The sequence below is a fragment of the Megalobrama amblycephala genome, linkage group LG4 (assembly GCF_018812025.1).
Source record: "Megalobrama amblycephala isolate DHTTF-2021 linkage group LG4, ASM1881202v1, whole genome shotgun sequence".
Taxonomy (NCBI): Eukaryota; Metazoa; Chordata; class Actinopteri; order Cypriniformes; family Xenocyprididae; genus Megalobrama; species Megalobrama amblycephala.
In genome coordinates, this window is record NC_063047.1 from 50,926,534 (window position 1) to 50,949,823 (window position 23,290).

General features: G+C 37.2%; 1 protein-coding gene across 1 annotated transcript; it reads right to left on the reverse strand.

The window, feature by feature from the left end:
- Window positions 1–1,211: 1,211 nt before the first annotated feature.
- On the reverse strand, window positions 1,212–12,865 carry tbx3a (T-box transcription factor 3a). Its single transcript, XM_048189862.1, has 7 exons — window positions 7,639–12,865; window positions 6,772–7,039; window positions 6,291–6,437; window positions 4,906–4,982; window positions 4,537–4,691; window positions 3,603–4,225; window positions 1,212–2,872 (listed from the first exon to the last, which is right to left on the reverse strand). Exons 1-7 carry the CDS (start codon window positions 8,028–8,030, stop codon window positions 2,453–2,455), a joined length of 2,082 nt encoding a protein of 693 aa, XP_048045819.1. The 5' UTR covers window positions 8,031–12,865; the 3' UTR covers window positions 1,212–2,452.
- Between the last annotated feature and the right edge of the window lie 10,425 nt (window positions 12,866–23,290).

The following is a 23,290-nucleotide window of genomic DNA, read 5'->3' on the forward strand; positions in this document are numbered from 1 at the left end:
AAAACAACATTCGACCCGTCTGAGTTTCATTATATATATGGACAGAAAAAACTGAGACAGTTTTATTTTGTGTTGCAAAGAAGAACGAAATGCATTCTGGTTTGGAACGACATGGAGATTAGAAAATGATGACAGATCTTTTTGTGTGTGTGTGTGCGCGCGCGCGCGCGCGCGCGTGTGTGTGTGTGTGTGCATTATCCTTTTAAAGACTTCTGCAGATTCCATTTCAATTACACCAAACATTTATGAAAGATTGGCCATATCATTCATATATTTTAATTTTTTTATTTTAGTGTTTTGACATAGAACACGGGGAAGTTGTCTTCACCTCGATAGATTTAGAGTAGGCCTATTGTTGTATTGTTAGAATATATATTAGTCAAACAGGCAAACACTAAAACTCAGTCTGACCTCTTTACCTAAAGAGAAGTTTAACCGTACAGCGATACATATTTAGGTCAGAATCCACTATGATTCTTAATTGATATATTAGTCCTTCATGTCGCTCAGAGCGTTATCAGCATTGTTTGCTGTAAACGGACTCCTTCATATAGACTTTTAATTAATGACACGTTAAATAGCCTGCTTTTTCAAGTTAACACTTGCGAGAACATGTTTGTATGCATGCATGTATGTAAGTGACACTATGCTCTTTGACATGTACTTTGCCCTGTGACCGCTGGGTGGCGACATGCTTGACTTTATCACAGCAGAACTCAGACGCTCCGTCGCCGCCGTGTAATAAACACGACTCTGATAACGAAGGCGCCAGGTGAGCAATAGAAGGAGCAATTGCGATAGTTTACGTGGTGTTTATCACTGTTCTTCAGCGCCAATGCCGTTACTTATTAACCATACTTTATACAAATAAAGATATACGCGATAAACTCTGACTCGAGGCTCCAGAGAGTGAGCAGTCAAGTTATTTTACATTCTTTCAGGTTCACATCGATCTAATAAACATGCACGAAAGGTCTTATAAAGCTTCCTCACAGCTTGGGAAGAGTTCATTCTCTGACATGTTTAGATATTTTCACTTTCTCGGTATCATCCTTCATTAAGGAAGTATCTTCCCTACATCTGTCAACACGTGAATGAATAGCTATTACAAGTAGAATCACTTCATTTTGATTAGTACGATTATTTAGTTAAAAACACGCAATGGTTTTGTCAGCAGATCCTGATACAAATTAAGCAAGTTGGAGTCCGAACACAATGGGAACACAATGGAAAACCTTTATTTCCTTACGCTTTTTCTGCACTTTTTTGGGGGGGCAGTTTAGGCTCATAGGTCACAAAAAGTCAATTTAAACACACACTTTGACTAAAGCATTTTTAGTTGCTGTGAAAGAAAAGTGTCATCACTTTCAAGCCATTGATGCATTGTGTTATCGCCTTTAATTTGTATGAACCAAAGCACTTAAACACACAACAGTTAATCAAAACGATGATGGCACATTTATTTTTTTTCCGCTAGAGAAACTAGCGCTGTGTTGTTACGAGTGAAATCGCAAATGAGAACGTAATCAACAAGGAAAATGCTCACAAACTATTTTACACACATATATCAACAATAAATTAAGTTAAGCTCCCTCAAACAAACGAACAAACGAAGAACCTCAGTTATATACAAGCAATATTCATATGAAATAATTACATAAATATGTTATATATATATATCGTTATTTACATTTGTATTTATTATAACCATTTTTGATCCATATGATCCCTTTTAGCTGGATTTTTATTAGCAATTTTAGTACCGCGTCTGTTAATCTAGACAATTAATCAGTGGTCTGTGGACTGATTGACAACTTTGGACATTAAAACAACATAAATGTTTGACTAGACTGCCTCCCTCAATTTACGAAAAAGAAATAAATTAAAAAAAATTACACATATATAAGGGTTTACTGTGAAATCTCCGTCACACTGCAAAATATTCTTAAAAAAAATTATGTAGATTTCGTGAATTTGCGCTTCAAACTATGCAGAATAAAAGAGTTAACTTAAAAAACAGCAGTCTTGATTAGGTCTGGTCTTTGACACGCTATATGCCTCCGGTAAATTTAAATCATGAATGTTTTCAAACACATCCGATAAAGTAATATCAGATTCAAATAAAGCAAGAACCTATCAGAGTGCATATTAAACTAAATCACTATCAACCTGACGTTCAACATAAAGAGGAGCAGCAGCTTTATTCATTTATTCAGTCTCTGATATCCTTGCCAAACTGTTCGCTGTTCAATACTTCTATGGTATTCAAATTGTTGGAGGAAAAAAAAAAATCAAAGTTACTGTTTTAATTTAACAAAAGAACAACATACATATTACGTGTTTATTTTTGTTTTACCAAAGTGCATTTTGAGTCTAAACTTATTTCTCCGATGCAGGTCCGTATTGTAAACGGGTTAATCGTCGTACGCAACATGTCTTCATCATGCCCGGTCTATGGAGACACACTGCGTGCTCTGTCCTGTTTGGATTCGAGGCCACTGACCAGGCGCTGGATGCTCTGTAACTCGGTGCTTGAATCTTTGTCGGCGCAGGTTTTTGGTGACAGTGATACTGAACCGGACGAGCGGCTGGTGACCTCAGAGTCCAGAGGAGCTGAAGCGGGACTCGTGTTCATCCCGTCTGCCTTCAGATCCATGGCACTGCTCGCCATGGGTGGGAGAGCTGTCGTAAGCAAAGTGCTATCGGGGACGCTCGCTAAAGAGTAAGGGCTGTACCTCAACCGGGGCCGCACCGCGTTTAGAAAAGGATGACGATGGACCGATGAAGAGGCGGCAGATGAAGCAGCAGCCGCGGCGGCCATATATGTGTAAGGATACGGGAAGAGACCTCCAAAAGGAGACATAGCAAGACCCTACAGAGAGAGATAGAGAGCGAGAGAGAGACAGACAGATTAATAAAATATAACATCTGAAACAGTTTGTGCTCATCATACACAGTGCAATATGTCTGATGCAAACTGACTTAGAATCAACACATGAACGTCAATGGCGACGAAAATTGGATGTTAAAAAATGCCGTTTTGATCAACACCAGAGGTGAAAAATGTATAATTAAAAATGTACAGTTCAACAACTCTGTGATTAGAAGAAAATCAGAATAAACCCTCTTTATTTTATCAAGCTTTTTGGTTTTCTTGGACCTATATTCAGTCATTTTCTCTTGACACACACATATGCATATATATATATATATATATATATATATATATATATATATATATATATATATATATATATATATATATATATTTTTTTTTTTTTAGAAAAAGTGGTAACATGCAATTGTTACCTTAAAGATCTTTACCTGATAATTACGTGTTACTGTCTGCACACATCCGTCAAGAGCAGCTTTACTGCTAATCTCGAGCAACAGTTGTCAGTTGTTCTATATTTGCTGACAATTTATGGACTGTGCAACAAAGACCATTAAACACTGCAAGATATGCCACGCCTTGTTTTTCCCCCAGAAGTCCTAAATGCAACCACAAAATCGCTAAAATGCTTCATACACATCCTGCAACGGGTTAGGGCTATAGGACTGAAGCATCCATGCCACTTGCTAATCATCATTAATGGTCTTACCTGCGACGCCAGCACGTGCTGCTGCAGATGGAAGGGCAGCGGTGCTCCCGTGAGGCTCTGTGAGGGCGATGGCATGCTGCTCGTGTCCATCGAACTGACCCCTCCGGAGGAAACTGCTGCCAGTATGGGGCCCATCCCTGCGGCCATGTTGGAGAAAGCGCCTCCCATATTGAACTGACTAGGGTGTAAGAGGAAAGGGTGGGCACCACCCAAGTGATTGAAAAACTGCTGCCCGGCCAAACCCGGCGGAAATCCGAAATTGTGCAAGTGGTTTTGATTTAAGTGCGCAGCCCCGTCTGTTTGGACAGTCAATGGCATGTAATTCTCTTTGCTCACTGTCCGGCAGTCGTCTGTTTTGGCCTGTTCCCGGCCTGGACTCTTGAGCTCCTCGCCGGACCGAGTGGTGCTAGAGATGAGCGTGATGGGACTCTGCCGTGAGTCAGCACGTGTTTTCTCAGTTCTCCGACCGGCAGAGTCACTTTCACCAAAAAGACTTTTGCCTAAACTCGCATCGTGATCCTTTGAATCCTCAGTCGTGGTGGAAATTTTATTCGAGTCTGGGGCGTCTTTCACGTTCCCATCTTTGTCTTCGTCATCACTATCTTCATCACTGTCACAAAAATCTGCGAGAAGAAAAATAGTGACAATTCATCAGTCAGTGGCAACACAAAATGCACATGAAATAAATACTAATTTGGTGTCTTACATAGTAAAATACTTGGGAAATTCTGCACATTTTAATCACATGCAACAAGTGATTAGTCTGGAGATTCTAAATCTTTTTTTTTTTTTTTTTTCAGAGAAAAGCAAGAGCAATCGTTCGCCTGAGAACTAATTGGACGATTCAATTGTCATTGCAGTATGATTTCTTTGGATATTCTTTTAAAAAATGTTGATTTGATCAGAAATAAAATGGACATACTGCTTATCATACCTTTTAAGTTCTGTCCAACAGTTGAAACCGCAGGAGACGAAGCCTGGCGGAAACATTTGAAGGACGCTTGTTCGCCCGAGGAATCGTCTGACGTCCCATTTTCTTTTTTCTGCTGCTCCTCATATGAACGCATCGATTGCAGAGCCAGCTGTTTTCTGTATTAAGTCGTTTTCGAAGACAGAACATTGAGAAAAATGTCAGTGCAAACAAACGAATAATTTCATTAAACATGTTCGTGAGTTTTTAATGACTCTCTCTTTTAAACGAATTAAATGCATTCATGCAAAATGCATGCCTCTATAATAACTAATTGTTCTGAATTTCACAATGTTATGGAATTCTATAAATAAGCAACTAGTGCAGTTGTACCTTTTTTCGCGTCTCCCGTTTCCAGTGTCACGAAATCCTTTTGCAAAAGGATTGTGATCAATTTTCAGTTGTGTTATCTGAAATGTAATGACAGGTAATCGGTACATGAAAAAGATATCTTGCATGTTTTTTTTTTCAGTTTCATCAACCTATTGAATACTCTTTTTTTGCACGTACTTATGGCATATTCAAGGGGCATTTTAGGACTCTGACTCATTTACGATCACCTTTCACATTTTATAGTTTAAATGGCTGGACTATATGCTTTTTTTGTATTAAAATACCAATATTATGCATGTAGTGACTTGTCTAAAAATAATTTAAGTTATTTTCAGAGGCAACACTGGGATTTTTAGGAAACAAGAAAGGCATTTCTAGCTCATAAATATTGGAAACCTTTTTATATCTACAACCTCACAACATGAATTCAATCTCCTCTCCTTGTCACCCCATAAGCATTTAGTGTTGTAACAGTTTGTTCCTGGAGTGTTAATATTTCAGCCATTTTCTAAAAAATAAACACACACACAGAGTCTCTTTTTCTCTTCTTCAGTACCTCCCACTATGACCAGTCCTTCCTGCTCATTCACGCACACACACACACACACACACACACACACACACACACACATACACACACACACACACACACATTGGGTTTTCATGTTTTGAGGACTTCCAATAGACACTGTAATTTTTATACTGTACAAACTGTATATTCTATCCCCCACACTACACCCATCTAAAAAAAAAAAAAAAAAAAAAACTTTCAGCATTTTTAAATTTTTAACAAAACACCACTTAATGTTTTTTTTTTTTTTTTTTTTTTTTTTTTAAACATCACTTTATATGATTTATAAGCTGTTTTCCTCATGGGGACCAAAATGTCCCCACAAGGACAAGGATTTTGGATATTGCCATCATTTTGTCCCCACAATGTAGGGTTTACCAGGACCACACACACACACACACACACACACACACACACACACACACACACACACACACACACACACACACACACACACAGGCATGTTTCCATTAACAAACTTTTGAATAACTGCTTAAATTTTGATTAATTGAATTAAATGGAAGATAACATGGATGTGAAAGAGGAGAAAGTGAACCAATGAGACAGTGTGTGTTTTCTGTTCAATAATACTATTGTCCATGTGTGAAGGCTTTGCATTATGATGTAGGCCTCAATGAAAAATCTAATAATAATAGAGAATAAATGCACTGCATAATAACTACAAGAACGTATATGACAAGTACTGAAAGCACCAAACATTACTTCTCCTGTAAGGACACGCTTTATGTTTAGTGCAAAGTATTTAGGTAAACAGTTCATTCAGATTCAACACAGAAAGTTCGTAATTACCAACCTTGTCATTCTGGTAGGCAGTGACAGCAATGAAATCAGTCTCAGGGAACACGTAGGTTCTGAACGTGCTGTATGGGAGTTTCAGTATGTCGTTGGCTCTCACAATGTGAAATCTCGGCTGGTATTTGTGCATGGAGTTAAGTATCGTCTGAAATATAAATAAGGCCGCAATTTCATAAAATATTCTTGACTTCCAAACATTTTCATAGAGGTTAAAGAAATCGTATTTATGGGGCACACTTTCTGCATACTTTTTGTCGACTAACAAGTCGAAGCCTGCGATTTTTTTTTCTTCTATTTCACTTTTTTTTTCTGCTCGGATTGTATGTATGTGCACGTATTGAAATGAAATTTGTCTTTAACAATAAATACATTACAATAAATGCAAGCACTGAACACATGTATTTGAACAACAACCACAATAATAATAGGCTAATAATAATAATTGAAAAAGTTGAGAGAAGTAGCTAATTGGTACTTACAAATCCATGCTTGTCGGAGATGTTATTCGTCAGTTTAAGTTTGTGAAAATTGACGACTTTAGACATCCATTGCTCTCCAGTGGCCGGACTGTCGGGGTGAATATACATCCGTTTTGGCATTTCGGGGTCAGCCTTTCCCGCCACCATCCAGCGAGAGTTGTGAAATTTATACCTGCAGTCGTCAGCCGCAACAATATCCATCAACAGAATATATTTGGCCTTTTTGTCCAAGCCCGTGCATCTGACTTTAAACGGAGGGAACATTCGCCTATGCAGAAAAGACAGATTAGCAGAGTTATATTTCTTATGTCAGTAGCTACAATAAGATAAGGTTGTGGGGCAAAATTCTGCACAATTTTGCTTTCCAGAGAAACATTAATTTCAGACATCTGAGATGATTTTGTTGTGTGTGTAATGGTTAGGCCCAGCCATTAACCTTAACGTGAAGAATAATACGAAACGGCAAAACTAAGTTACAATCAAACCGTGCTAATTCGACACCATTGCATAGGCTATTATTTTTATAATAATGCAAGCTGTGAATTTCACTGTTCAAAATGCTTTTATGGAGCAAAATATTTCAGATGTTAGCATTCGATGAATATTAGATTCAGACGTTTATAGGCCTAGTTCAAGTTGGGTTATATTTTTTATTCAGAAACATTTGCATCAACATCTCCCAACCAGAAATTAAATAAACAATAAAAAGCAATATTCAGCTATCATGTGTCCCATAATTGCTCCTCAAAAGAAACCCGTGAGTCACTCAGATCAATAAAACAATCAGTATTCATGTTTGATAACTACTATAATCTCGGTTTCTGTTTGACTTAATTGGAGGTCGTTTACTGAATAATTCCAGTTTACCTTCCCGATTTAGTGATAACCATTTCTGTGCCGCGCTTGTGAAAAAGCTCCCAGAGTTCTTTGGCTTCTAGGTGCACTTTCGGGTCGTCTTCAACCTCTTCCTCGGGCTCGAGTGTCTTCAGAGGCCGGAGATGCGCGGTGGCGGCTTGGTGTCCCAGTGAGGAGAAGTGAAGGCCGGTCTCTGCTGCGCCCATCAGCTGCTCCATTATCGGTTTGCCCAGCGCCCCGGGCAGGGACAGGGAGCCGTTGGGTGGCAGTGCCAGGGCCGGGAAAAAGGGCGGCTGGTGACCCAGCATTGCACTCATGGCAAATTCCGGACCCCGGTGAGGTAAAAACGGGTGATATGCCATACTGGATCCTTGAATAACTGGATCTCTCATCGGGAAGCTCATTCAAGTCCAGATAGCAGATGCGGTGTTCCTTAAAACGAGCGTCTGGATGTACAATCAGCTAAAAATCTGCGCTGGAGAAGTGCTTCACCAAGTCCAGCGTCCCTGCGACGCCTCAGTGCGCGAGTCTCTTAATTGTTTCACTAGCTGGATTCCAACAAACTGTGTAAAAGAGAAAGTAAGAAACAGCTATCCATTAATCTTCGCGGCTGCCGCTTGTCTTTTGTCAGCGCGCTATGAAATTGAGAAAAAAAAAATTAAAGGATGAAATTAAAGACGACCGAGTCACTGTATGTCTGCTTGCGGCGTATGTCGGTTTCCTTGGGCTTTCTTTAAAACAGACATTCCTGTAATAATGAGATCGTCCCGAGTCCTGCCAAAGAGATGTGTTGAAATATTTCGTTGCCTCGGAATAATTCCTCTGTCTTTACTTGTTGGAGGTATACACCTTCACACGCTCGCACACACACGTCCTCTCACGCGCACACACATTTCAGCAGAGCGCGATATGCGGAGAACGGGGTCCAGCACAGAGATATTCCCAGTGCTTCTGAACTCCATAGGCTTCAGCTGTGTGGATGTGTTGCATGTTTCGAGCAGCAGCTCTCTGTTGATTGGCTCTTTGACGCTTTCGGACCAATTGTGTTGCTCTGTAGGCGTGGTTTTAACAGGTCGGGTGGAGGGGAAAGACTTCAGACTTATAAAAAGGTGTTTGAGAACTCTATTGCTGCCGCGAAACAGCGCTGCCTCGCTCGCTGTTGTGTGAATATGTCAACATCATTAGGACACGCATCTGTCGGTCTGTGGGACCCAGAGAAGGTGAACTTCCAAGTCTCGTGCGCACAGCGTCACTGTTGGCCTCTTTTCGCGCACAGAAGGTCATGTATTGCTCCAGATGAGCGTTTTACCTGAGAAACGCAACGGGGAAAAGACAAGCGCGTCAGAATAATTAACATTAGTGAAGAGATGCACATTATTAATGTGGAGATATTGCAGTTTATCAGTGTTTGATACTATGTATGAAATAGCAAAATGCTGTGCCACGAATAATCGTGTCCAAAATTTTAAATTATGCTTTCATTTTTATTTATTTTTTTAGACACTTTTAGGGTTACTAAAAGACCAAAACAACATGTATTCGATTTTTTTTTTTTTTTAAATCACTGACAAATAACCTCGACTAAACTCAGTTTATTAAACATTTAAATGTATCTTTGGAGGGGGAAATGATTAGATATATATAAAAAAAATCTGTATGTAATGAGAACAAGTTGTTGTTTTCACTCAATTATCAGTCTTGCTCAATTGTCTATTTCGAAATGCCTCAGACAGGTCGCATGTTGATAAGTGAATGCGTCTGCCCTGTTTGTCAGTGTCTGCAGTAGCCTAACACTGGCGCCCGACACAAAACACTAGATTAATTCACACGTAAACAACAGAGGGTCGTGGACAGTTAAACAGTGCATAAAAAGTGACTCAATTATCTGGTCAGCAGAGCAGAGAACCAGCCTGTGAGATTTATCACCCTTCATCAAGTGGCCAAATACTGTCACTGGTCATGTTAAACCATCTCAAAAGGAGGCAAATCTGTTCTGCGCAGTTTTAGTAAGCAATGACGCAGTAATAATATAGCTATAGGCAAAGATAATGAAATGAAAGCATATAAATGCAATGTGAGATATTTAGTCAGTCCTTTGGTCGCTATGCGTTCGTATGCATTTTTACTAAACTGTACATTTTACAAAACATATTTTACCCTGACGGATTGCTTATGCAGTTAATGAAAATAACACTGTATATAGTCTGATGACTTCTTATTTATTGTAATCGACATGATTGGGATTTTGAAATACTATTTCTGCTACACGTGAGCGCGGTCTGTGTGACACGTATACGTGTTTGTGAATTGTAAATGAATCCTATAAATAAATAAATATTTAATCTCTAGAAATTATAATGTTTCCATAACATGACAAAATGATCTATATACACGACTGTATTCATCGCAGGTTTCTCGACTCACGGTGCATCAGCATCTTGATCTGCTGATTTCTTTGTTTTTGCCTTGGTGTTAATTCATTTTTAAACAACCATCTCTAATCAAATTCATTTTAAATGTGGCAGTTAAAAGGAATGAGTTTTACAGTGGTATCTTTGTTCCTTCAGTGGCTACCTAATTCATTTAAAAGCAGCCTCTACAGATTGGTCAGTATTTACAGGTTAGTTCTCACGGATCACAAGAAAAAAGTAAAACATTTTCCAAGTAATTTTTTTTTTTTTTTTTTTTGCGTGAACTCAACATTTGCTCAATTTGTGCAGATATTTGAGCATTGACTGATCTGTGAACAAATGCCACTGAGGTCAAAGAGTCGTACAAGGCAAAATGTGGGAAAGCCTCCGTGGTCATTCTTGATGCAGTATCTCCATAATACGGTTTCCTAAATCTTGGAGGAATGTACATACCAGGAAGACAAATCCTTTGCATTCTTCTGAGGTATTCAGCAGTTTTCCCCACTGACAGATTTTTTTAATCCATTGGCACACAGACGGCTTTGTTTAGAATTGGATTGTGATGCAGTACAGCCTATTATGTATTCAGGAAAATAATCTATCATGGTCTTGCTGACCTTGAAGTCATTCAAGTCAGAGACTTTCCTCCATATACACTGGTGATGCACAAATGCCACAGGCACATCATTTCATGAGGCGCTTTATAACACTGAGGTTGTGAATTTTGGCACCACTTGAAGTTTTGCCACATTTGACAAATCAGTACCACAATTTCAAGTTTTGCACCATTTTCACCAATTCATTTAAACTGTCTTGGGGTTGTTTTTGAATAATATCCCATTTAGCCTCTCAAAAACTTCTTAACAGAATTGGAAAATTATGTTTAAAATATGGACAATAGCATGTCACTCTGTGGGACATATTAACTTCCCAAAAGCATTTCATGTCAACTTCCCATGCATTTGCCAGAACTTACCCACTCTCACTGAAGGTTTAGTCAGATTGGATGATAAGCAAAGAGATCTGAAGTTTTATGTCAGGCCTCTGTGTGCTGTGGAACTTCAGAGATTTGGCATTTACTGCTGGGAAATTCCTGTCAATTCGCTGCAGGGCTGTCAAGTGTGAATTTCATTCCAGCATTACCAGATTTTTATTCAACAAATGCTACCAAAATGTTGTGGTGAGGATGTTTTTAGTCTTTTCCTTTAGAGCACACATATTTTCATCTGCATTCATCTTAATCATTTTTTAGTGAATAGGTTTTTGTAGCTGCTCTCCATGCAAAATTCTTCACATCTAGGTTCATTTTAAGAAAATGTTGCTCAGTGTCTGCAAAGTCCCTGAATATATACTGAGATTTAAATAATTCTGAACACTCCCACTATGTTTGTCTGCAACTGGGTCAAGAAAATTAAATCATGGACAAACAAAATATGAAATTCCAGAGAATACAAAATAAATGTTCTTTTCCGGGATTCTGTCCCTGATACAGGGGAACTATAGCAGGGCCATTGCAATTATTACACTTATTTTATTCAGTGGAAATATTTGCTCCTGTAGTGCAACTTTTTGAGGCTGTAATAACCATATCCTTCATGATCACTCTCCTGTGAAGTATGTTGTATATTGTACTGTCTAGGTTAGATTAGTTGGTTGCCACACAGGTTATAACTATCTTTCTATCAATTAAAGCACCAGTAAATCTGATACAGTTTAAGCTGATAGAGTTGCACATGAAATCCATCCATTTCCACACCATTTAAATAATCTACCTGTTTCAATATTTGTAGCTTTTTATTCTTTTTCAAAAGTACAATAATATAGTCCTTTGATATTTATAGCATAGATGCATAATTACATTCACATTAATGGATTCTTGGCTCTTGTTTGGGAAGCGTGCAGACAGATTTTACAATTTAATGTGAAGTCATTAAAACGTATGTCACGTCATTAAAGAAAGTTTAATTTCAACGTGCACTTGTATGGCAACACATATGGCAAAGCGATCTCCTTAATCTATGCTGTAAGGCGTGTTAAGAAAGCAATTTTTTATCAAACGCTCACTATTTCGAAGGTTTATCTGTTTTCAGTAACCGGCTGACGTAAAGTGACTTCTTGAAAACAAAAGGAAGTCGATTGTGGTTTTGAGCTTTCATCTATTAAAGTTCCCACAGATGTTTTGCATGAAGAGGGGGAGTGTTTCAGAGTCTAGGAAACCTGATTGGAGCAGAATGCGGCAAATAAGATGGAAGCGAACTAAAGAAATAGCTTCACTCGTCTAAACGTGTAATATAAACAGTCGAGTGCCGGTGCTATGAAGACTTCTCATTTTTCACCCACACACTTAAGGGGGATACAGAATGTTTTAATTCCTTTAACAGCTATATGCAAAACACACACACACACACACACACACACACACACACACACACACACACACACACACACACACACTGTGTAGGACACTACATTGTTTGTTCATCGTGGTATCCAAGCCACACAAAGGTCAATTTGATTCTCCAGAAAAATTTAGGTTGAAATGGCTTTAATTAAACTCGTGGCTGTTTTACGTTTTTGAAAATTGGTGACAAATTCGTACGATCTGGGTTTGTATAATAGCCTATCTGCTCACTGAAGAGTGTAGCTTCATGCTTGTATTTTTTAAATATATAATAGTAGGCTACTTACTTATCACATCGTATAAAATCGTACGAATTAGCCAGTTCGTAAAACCGCTAAGTGCAAAGGGACATAGATCTAGTGATTTAGTCTTTACAGTTGAGATCTTTAGATTGGTATCCTAACTTGGGAGGTATATGAGACACTTTCATTATTCATAGATCTCAAGGTTTAAGCTCCCTGTCCATGTGACTACCATGCTATGCTGCATACCGACAATTTAAGAAAAAGAAAACGAAGAGATTAGGAAGCGATAATTTAACACATTCCCATACAAAGTTCTTGTTGAAAAAAAGATTCTTGTCAGATCACTATCACAATATAATCTCTTTGTTGGAATTTCTTGCTTTTCAAAACAGACATAGCCTACATAACGCAAGGCCTTGTAGTGTCTCCGTTACATACATATTACTTTGCATGAACGCTGTCTGCGAAGTGCCTATTTTTTAACCAATACTTTTTATTTTCGTATAGGCCTACTGTCTGTGCACTTACTCATTAAAATGCAAGAATGTTACGTCCAAGATAACATTAATTTTGGAGAAACTTGCATAGGCTAAATTAATCAATAAATTTAAGTGCGGCTAAAGTTCTGTTGTAGATACCAAGCTCAAATTAATTTATGGACCTTTCAGCATCCACCTGTATGTGCGTTTATGACACATCATAATTGTGTTTGACTCTCCAATCAAAACAAACAAATTAATACTTTCTCTGATTTCAGCATGCACACCCATATTCAAACACCCAATGCAACATTCAGCAAACCAATTAAAATCCGATTAGGAAACGTTTTGCTTTTCAGACCAAGGCAGAAGAGCCTGTGACCTCTCAGCACCGGGGTCATGTACTAATAAGATCCATGGCCCACAAAGAGGCTGCAGAGCTTCACAAATGTCCTTGGTGACCGACAGTGGCCTATGAACCTTTGACATACATAGAAAATTAATTGCTCACTGTATTAAAGAAGAAGGTGGGATATTCCAGTTAATTAGTCGCGCATTGGATAAAGGTTAACATTAGATTTGTCCCCAGTCCCCGGTTTGTTGTTGGGGATCAGCTTTTGTGTGTGTTAAATGAGAAGTGAGTATCGCTGTGCCTGTGTACAGTGTGCTTCTGTGAACTGGCGACAGCTCCAGTCCATGGGAAAAACGCAATCACAGGACCTCATTATCTCATTTTTCTCGCCATCTTTAGGGAGCAAGCCTTAATCAAACGTGGCACCAAACTCTCTCTCTCTCTCTCTCTCTCTCTCTCTCTCTCTTTCTCTCTCTCTCTCTGTCACACACACACACACACACACACACACATACACACACGCGCGCGCGCACGCTTTTGCACGAAATGCAAGCTACATAAACAGTGCAAAGAATTTAGTAAATGAGGGAAGTGTCTGCGGCATTCTGTTTAGAGTCCATAAAGATAAATGAGAAGCAGTTAACATCGTGAATGTGTAATCCTATATAACCTCTGAAAAACATTAAGGATGTTGGGAATTGTTTGCTGTATAGTCGTAAAATACCAGTTGGTGTTAAAACTGCTTCCCAAAAAACGCAATTTGATTTCAAATGTTGCTGTGATGACGTCAGCTAAACGCTTTATACGTTGTTTCGTGTTTATTTAATGTTGTTTTCCACCTTCAGAAATTAACACTCTAATCTAATAATTCATAAACGATACAATGAATGAACACACAATCTTTTAATTAATGAATACATTTATTGATACCAACTAATCCAATAGAGTAGCCTATATTTCACCTTCAACTTCTAGTTTTATTAAAACGGCTCAACAGCAGCCTAGATATTGCATCAGCAAACAAGAAACACATTTTTAATGATGCATTTCAGATCCATTCCCTACCCTGCAGATATGACTCCTGCAATCAAAAAGCAAAGATTGTCAAAGAGATTTACACCTGTCTCGTTGCCCCTCAGCCCATAGATTAGACTACTGGAGCCAGGTTGTCTGGAACCCGTGAGCTACTTCACCCTAAATCCGGATTAAACATGATAAAATGATCAGCAAAACGCCGCTCTCACATGCACGATGAAGCGAACCTCAGCGAACGCAACCAAACAACTAAAGTAAAGCGATATTATAAAGCGCCAACATTGTTCCATATACTTGCCGGTCCGGCGCGTCTCTGGGTTGACTCTCTCTGCTCTCGCAGGAAAGTGTTTTATGTCATAAGATTATGAGACTGCAGTCCGATGCGGGTCACTGGACCCAAGACACTCCCGGTTAGAGGGAGTCATTTCTCAACAAGCCTTTTAAGTTGGCGAGCGAAGGCGTATTATGACAGACTTCCCTATGTTCCTCTTGGAGTAACCAGCAGGCTACTAGTGCCCGTGTTTCATTATGACCTGCTGGAGTCGAAGGAAAAATCTATGACTACAGACAACAATAAGTTCATTAAAAGATACTAATCTAACAGAGCATGCATATGGTCTTTGATAATGTCGATTATGGTGCAGCCTTATTTATTTTATTCCCAGTCTGACGTTTTTTTTTTTTGTTTTTTTTTTTTTTGTTTTTTATAGAGCAAAAAGTTTTTATTCAATCTGAGAATGATGCTAGATAAGAACGATGACAATTTGCACGGAATATGAGAAACGATTTATTAATGTATTATGTGTACAGTATTATTTCAATGTTTACTAATACTCAGTGTTCCTATTCTCATTTTAAGGTTGTCTGTCGTGTAGAGGACAGTTGCTATTTTTTTTTATTTTTTATGTTTAATCAATAAAAAAGGCTTTAAAATCAACTTTAACTGTGTTCATATAGTTTACATGTTGGATACACATGATGTGTTTTATGTGAATTTCACCTAGAATGACGTTGGTGAAGCGAAAACAATTAAAAATGTGATTAAACGGACTGTGCATTACATAACACAAACATTACACTGTTAAATATTTCTGTATATTTATAAAATACAGTGCGAAAAAATTGCAAAACGCAAAGATATTGAAGCTATGGTTTAATAAATTGCACAAAACAGTTTTCTTTTCACTTTAGAAGAACATAGTTTGATACATCCCATTTAGTTTCATTCTTTAATTGCTGATAGGCTAATTATGCACTTGGGCCTTTAAGTTTTTTTAGGCAACATCTAAAGGGAATTATCATGTACAATTACCTATAGTCCGACCTCTAATTATTAATATGGACCTTTAAAGACGAAATTGCGCCATGAAATGTTTTAACCTTGGTGAAAATAAACCACTTCTCAACCAGGAATATCAACAGGTTACTTTTAGGCATTACGTATGTTTTATGAACGTATGAGTGTGTAAAATGAAATTCAGATTTGCTTTATTGTCTCTGCCTGCATAGTTGAAACAGGTTCTGACAGTAACAGATTGGAAAATGAGGGAGATTCATTAAGGTCAACTCTAACTTCAGATTTTAATCGGACTTTGCGATTATATTCGCATCAATAAATTAAATCGCGATTCATTCATTCATTCTAGTAAAAATTACTACTAAGTCAATTAATTCTCATCCGAAGTTCCGGTCCGTTATGTTTTCATTGTTTAATTCCAGTTGTTAATCTCTGTAAATGATCCTGCCCGCTTTACATTTAGGAAAACAGCACTTAAATTAGTTAATGCAACTGAATGTAATTAATACAACAATATACGTCACTACATACAAATTGAAAAAATGCCCATTTCTGCTGTATATTGGGTCGATATATGAATACATGGATCAGTGACACTGAGAGGCTGAAATCTGGCTATGGATGTACAATCAAACTTCCCGCTCTCTCCATCAGATCCATCCTCCATACACTCTTTAACATTGTTATAATAACTCTTTGCATCATCATAACCATAATAGCGTAGCAATCACATATCTGAGTTTATTGCTGCTGTGCATAGCCACGAGGTTACATAAACCACATGGCTGGTTTGACCAGAAACATGATCCAGACATCATTCTTGAAACTTGTCCCTTTGGGTGAAAGGAGGGGTGTGAGTTATGGACATGTAGCTTTTCCATTTCAATAGCCCATCTGGGTTTCTACTGTAAGACTTGCTGCATGAAATATTCAGGGTTCAGTGAAAATTGATCTGATGGTCTAGAGTGAGGCTTCTTTCCCGTCTTTAGCTATCTACCCCTGAGACTGGTAAGCAGTAACCAGTCACACTGCAATATTTGGTGTCAATGTGTCCAGATTACCTTGCAGTCTCACAAGCATATATAGGCTATATTTGATATTTCATTTGTGTGCCAATCACACTTTAAAGTCACCATGAAATCATTATTTTTTTAAATGGAATATTGCAGTGTTTATCCAAAATGATTTATCCTTTCAGATCATTATTGTTTTAAATTTATGTTCCTTGTAATCTTGAATCAGAATAACTTCCCTCTTCTCTGATGACGAGGGCGGGGCAACCTGTCTCTCACACGAGTTCCACCAATAGCAAACCACAACCATCCAATTAATTCCCCACGGACAGAATCAAGCCCCGCCCTACATTTGTTCTTGTTCCAGAAGCCGTTTCACTCGGAACAATAGGGAAGCACAACTTCTCTTTAACTGAATGGACACCATCCATCAATGTCAAAGAACACATCCGAATTCTCCTGGCATCTACGCAGCTTTGTATTAGAAGCCTTAATATGGTTTGACATTTTTCACACTCTTTTTAGAAACCAGTTGGGCACGCCCACCCATCCACACACACTCATGCACAAATCATCCATATGCCATTGTCCACCTACCGACAGTGCAAAGCTGTTACGTGCTCCGTGAAATGTCAGTAGTCCTCTGCTTTACCTTGGAAGTGCGAGAGGCGCTGTGCTTTTACCGAAAGCAAAACAATCTGAGGAAACTGGGAACAATCATAGGCAGGCTCCAGCGAGCTGCCATAAAAAAGCCGACTGCTCCTCGCCTCCAGTTCGCTCTATGACCTGATGAAAGATCAATGAGCCACTGCACCCTCCAGTGCAGCAGGAAACAGACCAATAAAACAAGAGACACCAAGGCCTCTTGCTTTCCATAAAACAAGTTGCACTGCATGAGTATCGTATAAGATTTGAGACTGTTTGCAAATTCACACATGCATTTTTCACACTGTGGAGCATTTCAAACCCTTGTCCTCCGAATTCAGGTAGCTAGAGAAATGTATTGAGTCTCAGTGGCCAGTGCACAGACAGAGCAGATGGCTTAACCCCGCTGGCGAAGAACAGTCTCAGTAGCTCCAGCCTCCCGAGAGAAGGGCTGAACGGAGTATTTCTCAGGGAGGAGCAGCTCCAGCACGCACACCTCGGCACTGCTACTCCTGCTGGACGGAATGCAGCAAAAGACCAAAGCCTGCCAAACTCAACTGAACCGAATGAAAGTAAAATGTTACACAAATGTTTTGGAGATTAGCACTGTGAATTTAATAAGACTATAGTTGCCTAAGCTGTTAATAGTTGATAATGGACACTGGAGAACACTGTTAAGGGAGCTGATCTGACTGTTTGACACAGCAAGGAATTATACCGCTGACCACCTAGAATATTCAAAATCCACTGACTGACATACCTGTGAAAATGATCTGTAATATTCCCATTCTACGTTCTTAGAAAAGTTAAATTGGGTTCTATACAGAACTGTAGGGTTCTTGATACAATTTAAGAACGTTTTATGCCAAAAAGGTTCTGTATAAGGAGAATGTCTTAAATTATTGCATTTTAACTTTCACATTTAACCCTCAGGTGCTCCTCGCGTGGTGGCCAATTTTTTATTTTATCTAAATTATATTTATGCAGTAATTATAATCTATTTATTACTTGTTAACCACTTTTTGAGCATAGATATGAAAATGAAATTAACTTAAACTGTCGTAAAACTTGAAACACATGGCAGATTATTGCTGAAGTGAAAAGTAAAAAAAAAATGTGAATTTAAAAAAGTTAGAAGTTTATTGTTATGAAAATGAACAAAAATACTATTTTCAATTTTTATATGTTATATATATATATATATATATATATATTTTTTTTTTTTTTTTTTTTTTCCCCAACACATATATTTTGTTTAATTCTAAAACTGCAAGAAAATCAAAGCCATAAATCTAAACGAGTTGTATTCTAAATTTGAGGTTGATATCTCAAAAAATGAGCTTTCAGTGTGATTTTGTTTGTGTGCAGTACCAAACATTTCCACTAGATTATTTTCCAATTAATTTCCAATGCTGTCATTTTTGATCGTGAAGAAGTATAATTCATTTTTATAGGGTCATTCAAACTTTTCTAATCATGTCCATGATTGTTTTATTTGTGTGTGTGCGTGTATGTGTGTGTGTGTGTGTGTGTGTGTTTATTGACATTGCAAGTGCCAAAACCTTTGCCAAGTTTTGTGCCATTCCGATGAAGTAAAATATATATATATATATATATATATATATATATATATATATATATATATATATATATATATATAAACGAAACATAAAAATTTTTCTGTCAAAAATGAGCACCAGAGGGTGGTTATTTCATTTTTTATAACGATAATGTATGTTGATGTTTATTAATTCATAATATTTAATAAAAAACAAAATAGATTAATTAATAAAATGATCCCATGATCATAAAAGTTTCTATATAGGCTATGAAGCGCCTGACGGAACTCTTTCAGATTCTATTGAACCCTTTCTTCTAAGAGAGGCATGTAAAATATGTCCATACACACATGTTTTGGACGTTACACTGTGAATTTAATAAGACTAATTCGCTGTGCATTTGCCTAAGCTGTTCATAGTTTATAAAGGACACTGTTGAACACCGTTTTCAGGGAGTTGATCTGACACAGTAAGGAATTATTCTGCTGAAACCAATATTCAAAATCCACTGACATTCCTGTGTAACTGATCTGAAATATTCCCGTTCTACGCTCGCACTGAGACACAACAACTTGTGAAGACCAGAGACAGACAGCGCCGATCTGTAGCTTGCATTCTTGTGTGCTATGCAACAAGCTCTTTATGTAATATGTCAGGCGGGGAAACAGATTTTGTCAGGTGGAGATGAGGTTCATAAGTTCATGGCTCGTTTAAACTGAAGCATTCCATTTAAAGTCTTTACATTTCCATTTAATTCCAGCCTCCCCTCCACCCTCCTGCGTCTGCATGCAGTTGCATCCAATCAGATTCGCTTCTTCTGAGATGCATGTGCAGAAACGAATATGATTAAGGCTTTGCTTCTCTCTCTCTCTCTCTCTCTCTCTCTCTCTCTCTCTCTTTCTCTTTACACAGCTTTATTCTGACAGGTGATTCAAACACACTAAGCTGAGGTTAAGGCAAAACAGGAAGGACTTGAAATTGCTGATCTTCAGAATAATGACAGTCATTTAACTGGTCTTTGGACAGTTTTGATTTTAAAATAGCAACCTTCACCCACTTTGCATGCAAACAATTTAATTAGAACTTAAAATGTTACATTCTTAGAAGAAAAAGAACTATATAGAATCTTAAAGGGTTCCGTCAGGCGCTTCATATATAGAACCTTCTATCATGGGATCACTTTATGGATTTAGTTTTAATTAATATATATAGTTTTAATACAATTTTACATTTTATGAACACTGTAAACCCGAATATGTTGGCAAAACCAATGCTATCTCATGACCAATTTGTACGTATTTTACAAGGTGGCTAATTCATATGAATTCATACAAATTTTGCAACTCATAAAATACGTACGCTTTAGCAAAAAACGTACTAATTCATATGAGTGAGGTCGTATGAATTAGCCACCTTGTGAAATACGTACGAATTGCAGTGAGATCGGGTTAACTCAAAAACTCAAAAAATTTGAGGTAATCAGTTACATAAATTTTAGTTTTATTATGTATTTTATTATGTGTTTTATTATGTTAAATTATGTATTTTAGTTTAAAGTAAAGAAATTCAGTTCAAGTAAGCAGAACTGGCAGATTTCAAATTTGTACTCATACACTAAAAAAAAACTGTAAAAAAAAAAACAAATTTAAAAAGTAAAACACTGTTTTCGATTGAAACAGTAATATACCGTAAAACAATGCATTCTGGGTAATATTATTTGTCGTTTTCAAGAAAGTATCCTATAGGTTACTTTCTCGAAATCAAATTAAATTACAAATATTACCCAGAAAGCATTGTTTTTTACCGTATATTCTGTATATTACAAAGCATTCTGGGAAATATTATTTGTCGTTTTCAAGAAAAAAGCCTATAGGCCTCTTTTCTTAAAATGACAAGTATTACCCAGAATGCATTGTTTTTATGGTATATTACTGTTTCAGTGGAAAACGGTATTTTACTGTGTAATGTTTTTACAGTTATTTTTTAGAGTGTATATTTTAATTTCTTTAATTTAAGTTAATTAATACATTAAACTTAAAATGTTCATGTAATCTTAACTGCCCAAAAGTCTATCAGCGCCAACATCTTAAATTATATTTTTAGTACTGGAAATTTAGCTAGTTATAACATGCTAATTCAGCAAATACTAATTGGTAATACAATGCTTTGATAACATTAGCATAGCATAGCAATTGCTGAAAGAGTACGGCAATATGGAACATTTATGAAATACCTGTTCTTAAACTAAGCCCATGCTCCACTCGTCATCAAAAAACCCATATAAAAACTCTTCTAAATTGGGATAGCAAAGCATTAAACACCACTTAACATTAATCTTGCACAAGAAACATTATATTACATTTTCATACATTTTCATATAACTCTTAATTTTAGCATTTATTCTCCTTTTCAAGTGTCATGGGCAAAGCATGCTGGGAAATAGAAATCCCAGCCCAGTTTCAGGTAAATTTAAGTTTGTCTTATTTAAAAGAAACAAGTTCATAAAACTCAAAACAATGAACAATCAGATTACTTAAAATATATCAGTTTTATGAAAGAAAGTTCTAAATACTCATATTTAATTTGTTTGAACTAATTTGTTTAATTTGAGTTTGTCCTACTCAAACTAATTAATTATGTTGAGCATTAGGGTTTACAGTAAATTAAACAGCTCATTTACATACTTTATCAGTAGAAAAAAATTGCAATAATCCATTAAACATGAACGTATCATGCAATCATTGAAGACATTTCTCTTTATATAGAAACTTAAGGCATAAAGGCTTCTTTAAAACTGAGTCAAGAACCCTATAGAGTTCTATATATGTAACTGAACCTTTTCTTCTAAGAGTGCAGACATGAAGACTTCATATTTGTTACTGTAATATGGATCATCTGCTGTAAAAACATTATTCTTGAAGTTAATTCATGTATATAATGCATTGCTTTCCACAGAAGCTCTTATTTAAAAAAAAGCAAGCAAGAAAGCACATCCATACTCTTAAAAGGTCAGTTGCAGGTGTTTGGTTGTTTGAAGACGCAGTGCTGTGTGCATTAAGTGTACGAATGAGCGATCTATTCATCTCCTGGAAAAACGGCAGATAGCTTCACCATTTCCTCTGCTTGATTAAAGCTAGAATTACTCTGGTTGTTTGTGAGGACACAGTGTCTTGGTCCATTTGATGAGGACAATTAGAGAATGAATACATCAAGAAGACTCACTGTATATCTCTTAAATTGTTTTTTTTTTGTTCTCTTTTGAGTTATTGCCAAAGAAGAGAGTGCATTATTAATGCGCATGGAAACGTATCAGTCACAAACTCTTACGTTGCATTTGGCAAATAATTGCATAATTTGCCGATAATCCTTCAGCTCAGTGATTTTAATGTTTCAATAGTAAGCATTGTGGTCTGGTGAACCTTGAACTTCCCGATCACTTCTTCCCTTCAGCGTTTTCTCTTCAGCAGTAACTGCTCTTAAATCGCTCATCTGTTGGAGGTGGCAACACCATCATGATATTACGTCCAGATGTGACTCAGTCAATGTTAGATGCCATATCTTATCGTGCAGCATATGGTCTCTATCAGATTCAAATATGAATGTCCAGCTTCATTAATGCACAGACACAGACTCGACGTCTCTGGACAGAAGCAAACATCTGGTGTTCGGTGTTTTTCCAGTGCGTGTTTTTAGGCTGCAGCACTTGATGTTCCATGTTTTAGGACGGACAAGTGAAGTGGCTTCAAAGAAATGGTTTACTTAGCTTAGAATAATTCACAAAAGATTCCCTCTATAACAAGTGTCACCTATAGGCCAAAACCACTGAGATTATTTGGAAAAGTGCTGATGCTTTTAATGCAACAGATTGGAATTGATGTCAATATTCAAATAATAAACCAATCTGCCATAGAGATGAGCACTAAATGTGTGATTTAGACTTTCACATCAAAAACATCTTAACTGTTCATTTATGACACATTTCTGAGTAGATATACTGTGCTTTTATGTAAACTATATAAGTGCTGTTGTTTTGAACATTCTTTTCGTCAAAGAATCCTGAAATATAAAATGTATGACGGTTTCCACAAAAATATGAACTGTTTTCAACATTGATAATAATAATCATTGTTTCTTGAGCAGCAAATCATCATATTAGAATGATTTCTGAAGGATCATGTGACACTGAAGACTGGAGTAATGATGCTGAAAATTCAGCTTTGATCACAG

What these genes read in the sequence shown, in the direction of transcription:
- tbx3a (XM_048189862.1), bottom strand. Translation starts at nt 8,030, where the DNA reads ATGAGCTTCCCGATGAGAGATCCAGTTATTCAAGGATCCAGTATGGCA. An exon ending in GTTATCACTAAATCGGGAAG is followed by an intron (nt 7,040 to 7,638) that starts GTAAACTGGAAT and finishes TTTTCTGCATAG; the next exon opens with GCGAATGTTCCCTCCGTTTA. An exon ending in AGCACGTGCTGGCGTCGCAG is followed by an intron (nt 2,873 to 3,602) that starts GTAAGACCATTA and finishes CTCTCTCTGTAG; the next exon opens with GGTCTTGCTATGTCTCCTTT.